Below are 15,246 nucleotides of genomic sequence, written 5' to 3'. Positions count from 1 at the left end.
AGTAGAAGGATGTGAGGGCAGGGCCAGGACCAGAAGCTGTGCTCCTGGGGCCCAAGAAAGGCACTGAGTTGGTCTGGGTGAGAAGGAACAGGAAGCAGTATTGGTTCCCCAGGTGTCTGGGGCCCCAAGACTAGGAATGGCGCAGGGCCCAGACTAGGAGTATAGAATGGCAGGGGCGGGGGGGATGGAAGGGTGAATGGGGCTTAGGGAGTCCCGGCACGGAGAGCTGCGCTATAGACTTACCCCAAGAGCTAATTGTTCTAATTTTTTACACTTCTGTTTGTATTTATGTTATATCCCAAGATCCAGAGAGAAAGAACTGCTTTGTGTTGTTCTGTGTATCTCCAGGACATGGCCTAGTGTCCAGTTTGCTGTTAAATTATAATAAGATTTCTGTATACATTCATGAGATCAAGAAAGGACGTTAGCTTTATTAAATCAGATTCAACTAAAATATATAATACATAGGCTATGCTTATTCCAGTTTAGCGATGGCAGTTTCCGTCCACTGAATAAAGATGAGAAGCTCATCTTTTAGTACAATTTTGGTATAAATATATTAATATTTACTTAATGCATGTTAGAAAAACTGTAAAAAAAGTTATTTACTGAAATATGCTTATATATTAAGGTAAGGTAAACAGATATAACAAATATTGACAGCTTTTATTGTTTATTTTTAATTTTCAAGTAAAACAAGCATTGGATTTTTGTATTTTGATGCTGTATGCCCAACCCAAGGCCATGTATTATTTACAGGTGAAAATTTGGTATATATGTAATTTTAAAGTATAACTTTTCCCATCCTTTAATCCCTTTCTTTATCCATATGTTACTCCATCTTAACTGTATCCAGGCAAGGAGAAAACATCTATGAAATTAATATTCCAAAGAAAGCTTAAAATTGATTGTACATTTATCTTTTTACTGATTTCACTGTAACAAAGGAAATTAATCATCTGGAATAAATTGAAAAGAAGATCTAAAATTAATGAAAGAAAGTAAAAATTGCACTGCATAATTTGTAAGCCCATAGTCTTAGTACAGTCATTCCCTGAGCCTCCCCAAATTGCCACCACACATTGCCTCACGCCTTGCAAGTTCCACAGTTCTCTGTTTCCTTATAGTATTTGTAAAGATGAATCCATCAGGTATGCTTTGTGCTCTTTCAGTCACTGTACACTGTCAAATAATAATTTTGTGGTTCCCTATAATAAACATTGTACCTCACTACAAAGAAAATGTGTACTTGGGAGAAGAGTTTTTAGAATATCCTTGGAGAATAGAAAGAAAGCTAGAGAAAGGCCAAAAGCAAGATCTCTGTCATTTGAGAGAAAAACAAAACAAAATAAAACAAAACAAAACAAAACAAAACAAAACAAAACAAAACAAAAAGCAGTTCCTTCTGATTCCCAGTTGGTTACAATGCAAAGGAAGCATCTGAGGCAGTGTTCTCTTTTCAGTCTTAAACAACACGATTCTATTTTGTGGTCTGATAATGTCCCTGAGGGCTTCCACATTTCCCCTCAGTTGTTTAGGAGGTCTCTTAGTCTATGGATTTTTCAAACTGTGTGTTAAATAAAGAAAGAAAGCTCCTCTTCCATCCTATGGAGGCCTACTTTCAAGCATCTTTGTATCACCCTTCTAACCAGCCAGCTGCGGATGGGAATGCCCAGTCCTTTTTGTCATGTCTCTGCCACAGACTACAGTGGGTAAAGATAGAGCCCCACACTCATCATGCCAGGTGTAGAGTGAGTTAGTGTTTGCTATGTTCTTAGTGTTTGTGTTTCTGCCCCCAGATTACTATGGTGAAATCCTAGGCCCCAAGTGAGTGGAATCAGGAGGCAGAGTCTTTTGGGGGTGATTTGGTCCTGACTACAAAGCCCATGTGATTGGATTTGTGCCCTCATACAAAAGGCCCTGATCTTGTGTGAGCATGTAGAGGAAGCCCTCCATGAAGACTGGGTCAACAGACTCCTAGTCTGCTGGTTCCTGGATCTTGGACTTTCCAGCTTCCAGAACTTCTAGGCTTCAATGATCTTTGTCATTGTTCATAAGTAACTAGTCTATAATATCTTGTTTCAACAACCAAAATGAACCATGATTGTCTTAAATTAGAAGTCTTGGTGAGAATTAAAATGGATTCAAACAGGGAGACTTTTTAAAAAGACACTATTTGGTTTGATTAGTCTCAGAATCAGAGACTGGAATTTAACTAACTGTAAATATTCTTGGTGAATTGAACTAAAAAGTATTACCTCATCAAAGACATTTTCAGTGTATCCCACTGTATTTTTTAATCTCTGAGCTAATGATAATTCAAGGGGAGCATTGAATGTATAACGCTTTTTTTACTTTTTACTTTTTTCCTCCAGCTAGAAGATGATATCATAGCAAAAATATATATTTTACAAAAATTAAAGATTTTATAAATAATATCACTTCGAAGAATTGGTTTTATGTTGAGTTCTCAGTGCTTGGATTTATAGGTAACCATAGTTCTATTTTGTTGAATCATATTGGGTCAAGCTCGCCCTCCCTCCCTTCCTTCCTTCCTTCCTTCCTTCCTTCCTTCCTTCCTTCCTTCCTTCCTTCCTTCCTTCCTTCCTTCCTTCCTTCCTTCCTTCCTTCCTTCCTTCCTTTCTCTTTGAGACAAGATCTTGCTATGGAGCTCAGGCTGGCCTCGAACTCATTGTATCGCCTAGGCTGGCACTCAAAATCTTAATCCTGTTGCTTCAGCCTCAAGTTCTGTATATGCCACAACCCCTTGCTTAGATTAAGTTTTTCAGCACACAACAGTCTTAAAAACTTTTAAAGACCTTATCAAATAGTTTTCTACTGTACTAATTGGAAAGGAATGGAATATTTCCTGTGTAGAGACTAGAGACTGTGACTTCAAAAGTGAAGTCAGATTCATGTACATGAATTGCAGATAACATAATTTTGATGAAAATTTCTTATGTAAACAATATAAATGAACAAAGCAACATATATACACATATCATAAGAACATCAAATTGGTAGCTACGAGTCACAAGAAACCACTGTTCTCTTTCATGGAGAAGAATGCTAAGGGGCCATGGTTATTAAATAAGCTCAGTGGTAGACCACATGCTTAGCACATGCTAGGCCTTGAGTTCAATTTCAGCACTAAAAGCAACCAAATGAATAATTAACAAATAAAAAATCCAACTAATTCTCAGAGAACCAAAGTTGTGGAGAAAAGAATACACTATTAGTTTACTGTAAAAGTCTATAGTTTCCATCTAAACTGATATTCTTATTAATGAATTAGGAACTGAGGAGATGGACTGGTTGGTAAAGTGCCTGCTCACAAGCACAAGGACCTAAGTTTGGATTCCCAGCACCTACATAAAAAAACCAAGCATGGCGGAGGGTGCCAGTTACCCCAGCCTTGTGGACACCAAACACAGGCTGATCCCTGAAGCTTATTCAATAGCCAGTCTAGATGAATCCACAATCTTCAGGTTCAGTAAATGACACTGTCTCAAAATAGAAAGGTGGAGCGTGGTGGAGAAAAGTCCCCTGGGCCCATCAAATTTCATTGCTAAACAAGACACATTACATTTTAAAAAGTTTGCTCATGTTAATGGAACAGACTATGAGTCATATACTTATTTATGAGTTTATTTACTTCTTCTCCATAGGAAAAATCTTTCGATCTGAGGATTTGCCTGAATTGATACATTTTTTCTTAATGTTCTACAAAGTGAAGCCCATTGATATGTTCTTAGATGACTTTACCCTTATAAAGACATGTGACTGGGGAGAATCTCTTGTGAGTATCCCTTTAGAAATACCAAACAGTCTAAGAAAATGCTATCATGGAATGTCATTACCTAAACTTTTTATTAGTAAAATAATCCAGTAAGTACATCAGAATGTCTAACTCCTGCTATCCTACATTTTACTGACATCTCCATATAGTAAATGAAATAATGAGAGTCAAAACATGCTGGGAAAAGTCAAAGCACAGGTAAAAAATGAAACTACAGCAACAAAACAACAAAACCCTAACAACAAAACAGTGAAGGAACAGAATAATGATATAGTAATAGGCATAAAGCTCAAACATTTGAATATTGACATTATAAATTGTCAAAATGCACTGAGACAATTTATCAGAATAGATTTTTAAGAAATGATGTAACTATTGATACCTGCATGCAGTTCAAATATAGGGTGCAAATGAGAAATCATAAGTGGGAAAGGCTATGCGTGTAGAAAGTAATGAAAAGAAAGTTGGTATTGTACCTGTATGGATATTAATTATATAGGGGACTTCAGAACCACAGAATGGACCAGAACAGAGTCTTCACTCCAGGATACTTAGTTCTCCATGACTACAGGACAGGTGTCCCACTGAGGACCACCAGGCTTCACGGGTGCAGAAGTCGCTCCTTACTGAGCCAGGCCCCTCTCCCTGCAGGATCTCCTTGTCCAGAACTGCAGGTGCTGGAGCTTCTTGATTGTGCAAGAACAGGTGTGTTTTGGACTGTCTCAAAAAAGAGAAGGCAGTTCTTTTTCTTTGGCAAGAGAAACTTGTTTGAGCTGTTCACTTAGGGGTCTGAGTGAAACCCCCTAAATGGAGTGAAAATTAGCTCAGACTTCTTCCTGGCCTTTCCAAGACCTTTAGGCAGCATCTGCTGCTTTCCCTCCACTGCTGGGACACTAGCACAACAGGAAGTACCCCCATCCTTCACCATGCCAAGAAAAGAGAGACTAAAAAGGGCTGCCTGTCCTGTGTGGGTGAAGAGACACTCAGATCTTCCAAGCACTGCTCAGATCACTTGGAAAGAAATCATGACAATAGCCTTTACCTGCCGAGTCATCTCACTGGCTCATAATTAAGATTTCATACCAGTAACCTCAGTTTATATCTTAACAAAGTAGAAGATAACAGCAAAGCAAGCAGAGGGAAAAAAAACCACCAAAAATATAAATGTAGAAAACAATAAAATTTAAAGCATGAAAGCAATGTTAAAAATTAATGAAACACAAAACTAGCTCTTTGAAAAGAGCACTGATAAAATAAATTGGGAAAATATCTGATAAACTAGAAAAGAAGACACAAACCACCAATATTGGAGAGAATATGATGACATACTTCACAGACCTTAAAGTAATAATGGACACAATTGTACAGACATAAACTTATCAACTTAAAAATGAAATGAATGTTCATCAGAAATCACACACTATCAAAACTCATCCAAGATGAAGCAGACAACCAGAATAATCCTGTATGTATGACAGAAATTCAATAAATGATGAAGAGTCCTCTGTGAAAGGAATTTCCAGATCCAGGTGTTTCAAAGGTAAATGCTTAAAGAAAAATAATATCAATCAAACATATTTTACATATTACTAGTTTTTAATGTGGTGCCAAGTATTGAACCCAAGGCTCAGCAAGCACTGTACTACTGAGCCACACACCAGCTCCTGTATTTTAGAAAATAAGAGACAAATCCAAACCCTTTGTACGATGCCAGCACGAGCCTGACATGAAAGCCAAAGAAAGTACAAGAAAGAACCCAGAACACCAGCACTTGGAGGCCGGAGACAGGCAGACCATGAGTTGGAAGGTCGTGGTCGCCTGAGATACATGGTGAAAGTGTCTCAAAACACACACACACACACACACACACACACACACACACACACACCAGGGGTTTTCTGGGAGAACCAAAGATATATGTGACTATAGACACAAAAATCTCTAAACAACAGTGAATTAAGCCCATACACTGTAGTCTATAAATTTAAGACTTTAAGAAAGGGCTGGGGTAGCTCAGTGATAGAGAACTTTCTTGGCATGTGTGAGTCCCCAGGTTCCATACCAGCCCTTCCATAAAACTCTTACTACCTTATGTAAGAAACTCAGTTTTGACCTAATCAACAGGCTATTTGGGAAGGTTTTATTTCTTGTGGTATAGGGAACAGGCTTGTGATAGTACTTTCCCATGGGGATTCTTTTATGAGCCCATCAAGTACTGTCATATTTGTTGAATTTTAACTCCTTGACCAATTTTATCCCATGCTAATTAGTTTCATATTGAAGTATCTCTGAATTACTAAGTTATTTTACAGTTACAAAAAGATCTTTTAATAAATATTTTGTTACATGTCATCATCGGGTAGAAATGTATTCAAACAAGCCTGCTGTTTAAACACAACTTTATATATGCAAATTTGAGATTTATTTTTTCTGAATTTACCTTATATAAAATTATTCTCAAATAATGGCCATAATCATTTTAAATGCTTTCGTTTGTTTTTATGATAGTGGGAATGGGACCCATTGCACTGAGTTGTACCCCAGTTTTTTTTAAATAGGGAGTGGCAACACAGTTCATCCTTTTTATATTTTCATGGAAGTTTTCCAAATTCTTTTCCAGCAGATAAACTATATTACACAATTTCTATTTAAAGAAGAAGTTTAGAAGAATGTTGTTTAATGCATAATTCCTGAAGACAGGAAGAGAAACGTGTAATATAATGCAACCGGACAGAATCCTATAGCAGAAAAATACTAAAAATTTCATTTAAGTCATTGGAATTAGAAAAGGGAGAACCCAGATATGGTAGTTCATGCCCATAATTTCAGAACTCAGGAGGCTGAAGTAGGAAGATTGTCAGGAGTTTAAAACCAGCCTGAGCTATGTGGTGAGTTTGTGGCCAGCCTGGACTACAAAGAGCTGAGACAGTGCTTCAAAAAGAAACAACAGCAACAACACTCGGAAGGAAAGAAAAATTATAACTGGTACAATAATAGCCTAGCTTTCTAAGAAAGTTCATAAAAATGTATATTATAAAACCTCTCACCCCAACTATTGTGTTATTGTTATGAAGACCCAAGAACTGAATTTTTGTGTAAAATTTTAGATATTAATATAAACTCTAGAAAAACGAATACAAAAAGATCCTATCATCAGTAAACGAAAAGAAAGTAATATCTGGGTTCACATAAAAACTGCTACTTTTCTTTTCACCAGAGAACCTGTGTACAGCTCAAGAAGGAAGTCCATGTTCAGTACAGACCCTCCCTGTTCCAGTACGTGGGACTATATTCCTCTTTTCCTGGCAGAGAGCAGCACCTCAGAGTAAGATTCTGAACGTAAATGCAGTAATACAGCATCCCATGAACTCACAAGATCTCAGTTAGACAGGGAGGGACAATGTAAGAGAAGTCATGAAGTGTGAGCACTTAACACCACTCATTGTGACCAACTGCCCGCTGTGAAGTTTATAAAGTTAACAATCATTTCCGAACACCTAAGTCATTGGTCATGATGAGAAAAATTCATTCTCCATTCATTTACTGTTTTCAGCTGTGCAGTCCAATAAGACTTTGAAAAAATGTTTTGAAAGTCCCTATAATTGAATCTATTTTAGTCTAAAATGCAAAATTATAATAGGAATATTTCTAAATTGGAAAGCCCCTGTTGTTTAAATATAATCAATATTTTTATTTAGACCACTATTGAACAGATGAAAAAAACCCAGTATTGTTTAGTGTTGTCATTCTTAAGTATTGCATCATTTTGAAAACTATTATTTCTGAGGTAATTTTTGTTTTTCTCCTTTGAAAATTTCATACATGTTGGGGCTGGATTGATGGCTCAGTGGTTACGAACACTGACTGTTCTTGCAGAAGCCCCGGGTTCAAATCCCACGGGAATCCTAGGCCCTCTCCTGACCTGCATTGCCTGACACGCTTGCACTCACATGTATGCAGGCAATACGCTATAAAAAAAAGAATAATAATAATAAATAAAATATTTAAAAAAGAAAATTTCATAAATGTATACAATGTATCTTTGTCATAGCCATCTCTACTCTGCCCCTTCCACTTCCCCCAGGACCTCCCCATCACAACTTCCTCCCAAGTTCATGTCCTCCTTTTTTAATTTTTTAGCCCACTGAGTCCAGTTAGTGCTGCCCATATGTGCAAACATATGGGGTCATCGGTGGACACGAGGAGTCTACCAGCGCATCATACCCCCAAAGAAAAGTGACTTTCCCTCCCCTAGCACCAGTCAACTGCCAATAGGTTCTTAGCTAGGTGTAGGGTGTGCAATAGCCATGTCATTTCCAGAAAACAGTATTTCACAGCACTCTTCCCATCCTCTGCCTCTTACATTCTTTCCTCTGCCTCTTGCATATTGTTATCTAAGTCTCAGGGAACAGGGTAAATACAAATGTCTCATCTGAACACTCACAGTCCCTCACCACTTTGCATAGTGATGAAGCTCTGCATTAACCTGTATCGACTGCAGTAAGAAGCTTCTCTGACCAAGGTTGGGAGCAACACAAATCTGTGGTTATGTACAGAAATATTTAGAAGGCAGTTTGACATTGTGACCTCGAAGAAAAACAACACAATAGGTTGTCCCCTAGGGCCTATGACTTCCCGAGCCATAGGTTTTGACCATATTCACAGTACCAGGCATGAATTCCCTTCTATGGAGCAGGCCTCAAATCCAGTTAAGAGAGTGACAGGTTACCCTGTAAACATTCTTGTCACTATTGCACCAGTGGGGACATCCTGGCATGTTGGTATGGTAGCATGCTGGGTTCAGTACTAGTTAAGATCACTGATGTCTTTTCTCCCCCAGCAGCCTGCACATCACCTTCCAGCACTAGGAAAGTCAGCCATCAGGACCTCTGGGGGATGCTTAACCAAAGCATAGGAACACAGTGGTAGAGTAGAAGAAGCAAAGAATCTAGACTTGGGGTAAATGTATGGCACCTCTGCCCTTAGTGTCTTCACACACAAAGGAAATAATTATCTGGATTATTTGTCAACTGAAATGAGAGCTACACACATCTATCCTACTATCATCATCATGGCCTCCCTTTTTCTCTCTTGTACTCTGTCTCAGTGTCTGCATGCAGAGTGTGTCCTCTGTCAGGGTCAGCTCTCAGCTATCAGGGAAGGTGCAACTGAAGGATATTAACACCAGTCAAACAAAGATCTTGGAGTAATTAAAATCTGTTGTGATTCCTTATGCAAACAATAACAACCCTCAAAATACATAAAACATAGCAGCAGATATACACAAAGAAATTGTTCTATGCTATTTGATTTTTGTTTCTATTGTACTTTGATTCTTTTCTTACATGATATAATTTTGCCTGATAAGCTATTTTAACCTAACTTTGTGGTAAATATACACCAGATTAAGGTGAATGTATATGTGATATCTCATATTTGGATACTATAATCTTTTCTTTTTTATACTTCATAACACATAACAGAGACACAAGTAACAATTTAGTCATATACCAAGTGTGATTATTTAAAATATTTTAAAATTTCTAACAGAATATGCTTTATTAGGAGTTTCATAAATCTAACAGATTCTTCAAAATTATGTGATTCATTCTTTGGGAAAAAAATGCATAGCAAGAATCAGATTTTCTCAGCTTATACTGGATAAGAGACCACATTACCACATTATATTTTTTAAAGTGAAGCCTTCAGTAAAAAGTGGTGAGTATAAAAAGTTTGATATGGGGGCCGGAGATGGCGCAGCCATTAATAGCACTTGCAGAGGACTCAGCTTCGATTCTCAGCACCCACATGGCGGCTATCAACCATCTGTAACTTCAGTTTCAGGTGCTCCGACGCCCTCTTCTGACCTCTGCAGGCAATGCATGACATGGGTTCTCTTACATACATGCAGGCAATACACTCATACACATAAAATAAAAATAAAAAAAATTAAAAATTGCTATATCTCCACAATTATCAGACTGTTGTCTATCTCATATTTTATAAAATTCTTGCATTCTGTATAGGTTCAAATTTGTTATTGGGTCTCTTAATATAGAATTATTTAAGAATTCCAAAAACTTTTATATAAAATAAGTTCCTGAACCACTTTGTGCGATACTTATAAAATCTTAAAAAAACTAAAAATGAACCTACCATATGACCCAGTTATACCACTCCTTGGCATGTACCCAAAGGACTCATCCTATTGTAGAGACACTTGTACAACTATGTTTGTTGCTGCTCTTTTCACAATAGCTAAGAGATGGAAGCAACCTAAGTGTCCCTCAACTGATGAATGGTTAACAAATATGTGGTATATTTACACAATGGAGTAAAGAAAGATGAAATAATGAAATTTGCAGTAAAGAAAGATGAAATAATGAAATTTGCAGGTAAATGAACGGGTCTAGAAACTGTTATACTAAGTGAAGTAACACAGACTCAGAAAAAAAAAAAAATACGGTGTATGTTCTCCCTCATATGTGGCTCCTAGCACCAAATCCTTTTAAATTCCAGGTCTTTTAATAAGCTGATGCTATACAGCAGTCCCTTCTGCATGAAATAACTACCATCATCATGACGGAGGCTGAGCCTGATCGTTAAACATAGTCATAATTGGGCTTGTTGACGGTTGTGCTCATTCATTAAAGGAGTGCCAAACAGGGTCACCGGGCCCTCACCTGAGTATCCAGCCACTCTTCCCAGCCAACTAGTCCAGTCTTGGAAGACAAAAGAAAAATGAGGAAGAACCCAATAGAGGGATGCTTTTGGAAGTCCTTGTCAAGAAACTCCAATGGACTCTCATAAATTTGAAAATTGCCCTGTTCTTTTTCCTAGTTCCCTGTTCAGAACTTGTAATGCTAACTACTCTTGCCTTTACTTCTCCTTCACATGTTGCCTCACCCTGTGTCCCTGTTCAGCATGGAAGAAGCCAGAGTGGTCTGGGTCCCAATTCCCTATTGGAAATTTGGGTAACTCCTTCAGAGGATGGCATGATAAGAATAGGAGGTAGGAACTGGCTAGGCAATTAGGGTAAAAAGACCCCAAAGAAATGTAGCCAGTTTCTTGGCTAAAAGTCAAAATGTCCTTGGGCCTGTTAGCAACACATTCTGTTCCAAAGGCCAAAAATGTCAAAATGTCAAAAGTATTGGGAGCTTGCATCTAGTCCATAAAAGATTTTAGAGTTACCTCTTCAGAGGGGGGAATGTTGGAGGTGAGGGAGTGGGTATGGATTTGATCAAAACACGTTATATGAATGTATGAAATTCTCAAAGTTTTTGTAAGCGTTAAAAAAATAATCAAAGGCTATTAAAAAACAAAAACAAACTAACAAAAAGACACCACAAAAACTTGATAAATGTAAAATAAATCTTCTACACTCTAGCTTTATTAAGAAAAACATTTTGGGCTGGAGAGATGGCTCAGCGGCTAAGAGCACTGGCTGTTCTTACAAAAGACCCAGGTTCAAATCCCCGCACCTACACTGCAGCTGACAACAGTCCATAACTCCAGTTCCGGGGATCCAATGTCCTCTTCTGACCTCTGTGGGCACTTCACGACACAGATGCACTTACATACATGCAGGCATAACACTCATACACATAAAATAAAAATGAATTAATCAAAAAAATTTTTAAAAGAAAAACATTTCTTCCCCAGTCATCTAGCAAAAATAATAAAATAGCATGCCTTTTTCATGATGAATCTTAGTTTTTAAATGGTTTGAATTTTGATTAGATCTTCAACTTTAACATATAACATAAAAACTTTTCTTTTAGAAAAGATTTGTGCAAATGGAGTAGAAATTTCTTAAAATTAATATAAAATACTCAGAATATATTCTCTGGTTGATAGGCAAGCAAACAGTGTTTTTTCCTATAATTTGCCGGTGTTTTATTTTGTTTGAAAAGCCATTCTCCTTTTTATTTATTTATTTATTTTTGTGTGTGTGTGTGTTTTTCTTTTTTTTCTTTTTTTTTTTTTCGTGTGTGTGTGTGTGTAGAGAATGTGCATGTGAGTAGGGGTGCCCTCAGAGGCCAGAAGAAGGTGTCAGGTCCTCTGGAGCTGGAGTTACAGGCAGTTGTAAGCCACCTGGCAGTGGTGCTGCGAAATAAACTTGGGTCCTCTGCAAGAGCACTATGTGCTCTTAATGGTGAGTACATGCTCCAGTCCTAAGCCATTCTCTTTAATACAGTCCAGTGAATGCAGAGTCAACTGTTTAAATGTGTTTAAATGAGATAGGTTTGCCAGATAAAGTACAGATTGCCCGATCAACTTTAATTTCAGTTAAGTAATGACTTTGTTGTTGTTGAGACAGGTCTGGCTATGTAGCCCAGGCAGACCTCAAACTCCTATCCTCCTGCCTCAGTCTCCAAAGTGCTGGGATTCCAGGTTTGTGTCATTAACAATGACTTTTTAAAATGGATGTGCCATGTGTTTCATGTGACACTTGCTAAGTCTGACAGCTAGGCCTGGTTCACATGGTAAGAGATATAGCTATTTCCCATAAAATGCTTTAGTTGAATTATTAAGACTCTGTCCTTGATTTTTATTAAAGAACAATATGCAAGATTTTTACCTTTTCTTCAAAACTGTTACTGAGGATTTCTTGATTCTCTTTTATGTAAAGTTGCATGTGACAATTTTCTCTTAGAATGTGAACCAAAAAAAACTGTCCTTACCCAAAGAACACTCATGATTCCTTTGGCCCACAGAGGGCTGTTTTCCCTGTAACTACACAAAATTCAAAATCAATTTTATGTGAAATGTAATACCTCTTTTATTTTATTGATTGTTCAACTTCTGTACTTCATTAAATTTTACATTTAATCTCTGACTTTCAGAAATTATTATAGAAGGGTTATTATGTATGTTTTCACTGTCAGTTACCCTAACACTTTCACAGATTTATTTATATTTTTTGTTTAAAATATTTTTTTATTTTTATTTTATGTGTATGAGTGTTATACCTGCATGTAGGTAAGTGCACCCACGTCATGCAACGCCTGCGGAGGTCAGAAGAGACTGTCGGATCCCCTGGAACTGGAGTTACAGACAGTTGTTAGTTGCCATGTGGGTGCTGGGATTTGAACCCCGATCTTCTGCAAGAACAGTCAGTGCTCTTAACCACTGAGCCATCTCTCCATCCCCAAATTTACTTATATTTTAAATTATAAAGATAAAGTAAAACGTGGGTTCTCTTGATATTCCCGTTTTCTTCTCCTTTTTATTGGGTCTTTTAGTTAGCATGTAAAGTAATGGATTTCATGATGGCTGTTTGCTCTTTTACTTTCATCTCACATGTATTCGATGCTTCTTTCTTTCCCCTACCTTCAGATGTCTTCCTCTTTCTCATGGCCCATTTTCTAGTTTCATGCCTTATCTCCCCACACACATAAATACACATACTTCAAAATTACTTTCACCTGATCTATGATGGCTCTTCAGCTGTAATGATAATTTGCATTTACAAGTTTCCCAGGGATCCTATAGATGGAAGTCTACTTTTGGTAATTTAACAGTCTTGAAATTGTCATTCTCTACTATGCATGCTATGAATTGTATCTGTCATCAATGCCAAATTATCCTTCCTATTACAAGGAGAAGGTGTGATGATATCAAGGAGGACACAATAATTAAGTAATATCAAGAAATTACAATGGGAGTGATTACATCCTTACCAATTAAAAAGCTATTTGTACATGTTACAGGTTTCTTATTTTCATTTAGAAATTCTGAAGATAATAAACATAACAAGAAGAAACTCAGCATACCTGATCCTCTGATATCTTAATTTCTAATGATATCTTCCAGAAATCATTAACAGTGGAAATATACAAATTAGAAGAGGAAAACAACAATGAACATGGCAGACTTGAAAGTATTAAACGACTTATAATGTCAAGACAGAAGTGAGTCTTTATTAATGATATTTTTATCCTCAAGCAGTTGAGTTTGAAAACAGTAAAGCTGCAGAAGTCTAACCATTAAGAACTGAATCTTATTGACATAGACGTGGAAACCATCACACAGTTCTAATCACTATCTGACAGCTCAGAAGTCTGTAGCTGTCGTGGACAGGCATGGTGGGAACAGCTGCATACTTTCATTCATTTTACAATGACACCTAAAGACATAGAAAACACAGGTTTGAGCCAGCTTGGGTCTGGTAGCACTTGTATGTTTTCTTCTTAATAAATGTGTTTCAAGCTATCAACCCAACCCAAGTGCCATGTGACTTGATCATCAGGCATCTTGACATATAATGTGCTCTTGATAGTCATTCCACTCTAAAATGTCATCATTTAATCCATGGATTATTTTGGAATCGTTATCATTTTGGGAACACTTTTCCATCTTTTTCGTATTGATTTCTAATTTAATTGTATTGGTGTTAAAGCTATCTTTGTGATAAAATCTGAGAACTTTGGTAAATTCTAGTGTGGATGTGTGGTCTCTGGACACTTCTTTTAAAATGTTGCATTCATTTGCCTTTATGAATATTAATTTTGTGCATTAAAATGTCTTTTAAAAGGATTTCTGTTCCTTGGGTCCAGAGTTCTTCTGCACTGGCTTTTTAATTTGGTTATATAATCTTTTTAACTTTTATAAATTTTTATCTGTCTCACCTATCAGTTTTTAAAAATCTATTATCTTCCTAGGTTATTCAATTGCAGTTTATGTATTTGAGCAATGATTAGAGATAATTCTTTTTCTTTAATCAAATATTATATGAATTTTTGTTTGTATTCTGATATGTGTGCATGTTTATGTGTGCAGGTGCCTGAATATGTGTAGGTGTGTGTGTGTGTGTGTGTGTGTGTGTGTATGTGTGTATGTATTTGTATGGAGGTCAGAGGTCAACTTGGATGGCATTCCCCAGGAACCATCCATCTTATTCTTTTGTGACAAGGTCTCTCACTCACTGGCACCTGGGGTTCATCCATTTGGCCAAGATACTGAACTATCTCCTCAGTCAATGGGTACTAATTTAGTTAAGCAGTCTTAGGTACCAAAACCTCACACATTGGTCTCAGTATAAACTATGATATGTGACAGTTCATAAGAAGAATATAAAAGATGAACTGTTTGTGTTCATTTCCTTCTCTCATTTTAAAAGAAAAACAGGCACATGTACCTTACAAACACTTCAATTCAACTTAAATTATGAAATTTTAAGATGGTTTTCCTGAGCCTATTCCAAGCTAGTATGAATAGTCAAAACTAAGTCCAGGTACAGTTCTCCTCAGGATGCAACACTTATAAAAGATGCTTACTCAGATTTATAGACTGGAGCAGAATGACTGCAAGTTTAGGACCATAAGCTAGTGTAGGTATTAAACACTGACTGTCTACATGATGCTGAAGGCCGCTGAACGATGTGATGGTCCCAAGGAGGTGTTGTTCTGGTGCTCAGGAAGGGGCTGACCCATGGCTGGAATACC

The 15,246-nt window shown here is 37.2% G+C and overlaps 1 protein-coding gene across 1 annotated transcript in view; it reads left to right on the top strand.

The window, feature by feature from the left end:
* Positions 1–7,136, top strand: part of Mgat4d (MGAT4 family member D) — a 92,870-nt gene extending 85,734 nt beyond the window's left edge. Inside the window, 5 exon segments of the mRNA XM_008843451.1 lie at positions 682–759; positions 2,376–2,397; positions 2,400–2,489; positions 3,669–3,799; positions 7,017–7,136. Coding sequence (XP_008841673.1) covers positions 682–759; positions 2,376–2,397; positions 2,400–2,489; positions 3,669–3,799; positions 7,017–7,136 — 441 coding nt within the window.
* The last annotated feature ends 8,110 nt before the right edge of the window (positions 7,137–15,246 follow it).

Source organism: Nannospalax galili, unplaced genomic scaffold (assembly GCF_000622305.1).
Source record: "Nannospalax galili isolate Female #2095 unplaced genomic scaffold, S.galili_v1.0 scaffold359, whole genome shotgun sequence".
NCBI lineage: Eukaryota > Metazoa > Chordata > Mammalia > Rodentia > Spalacidae > Nannospalax > Nannospalax galili.
The sequence above is the reverse complement of the archived record's forward strand: the minus strand, read 5'-3'. Positions and strand labels throughout refer to the sequence as shown.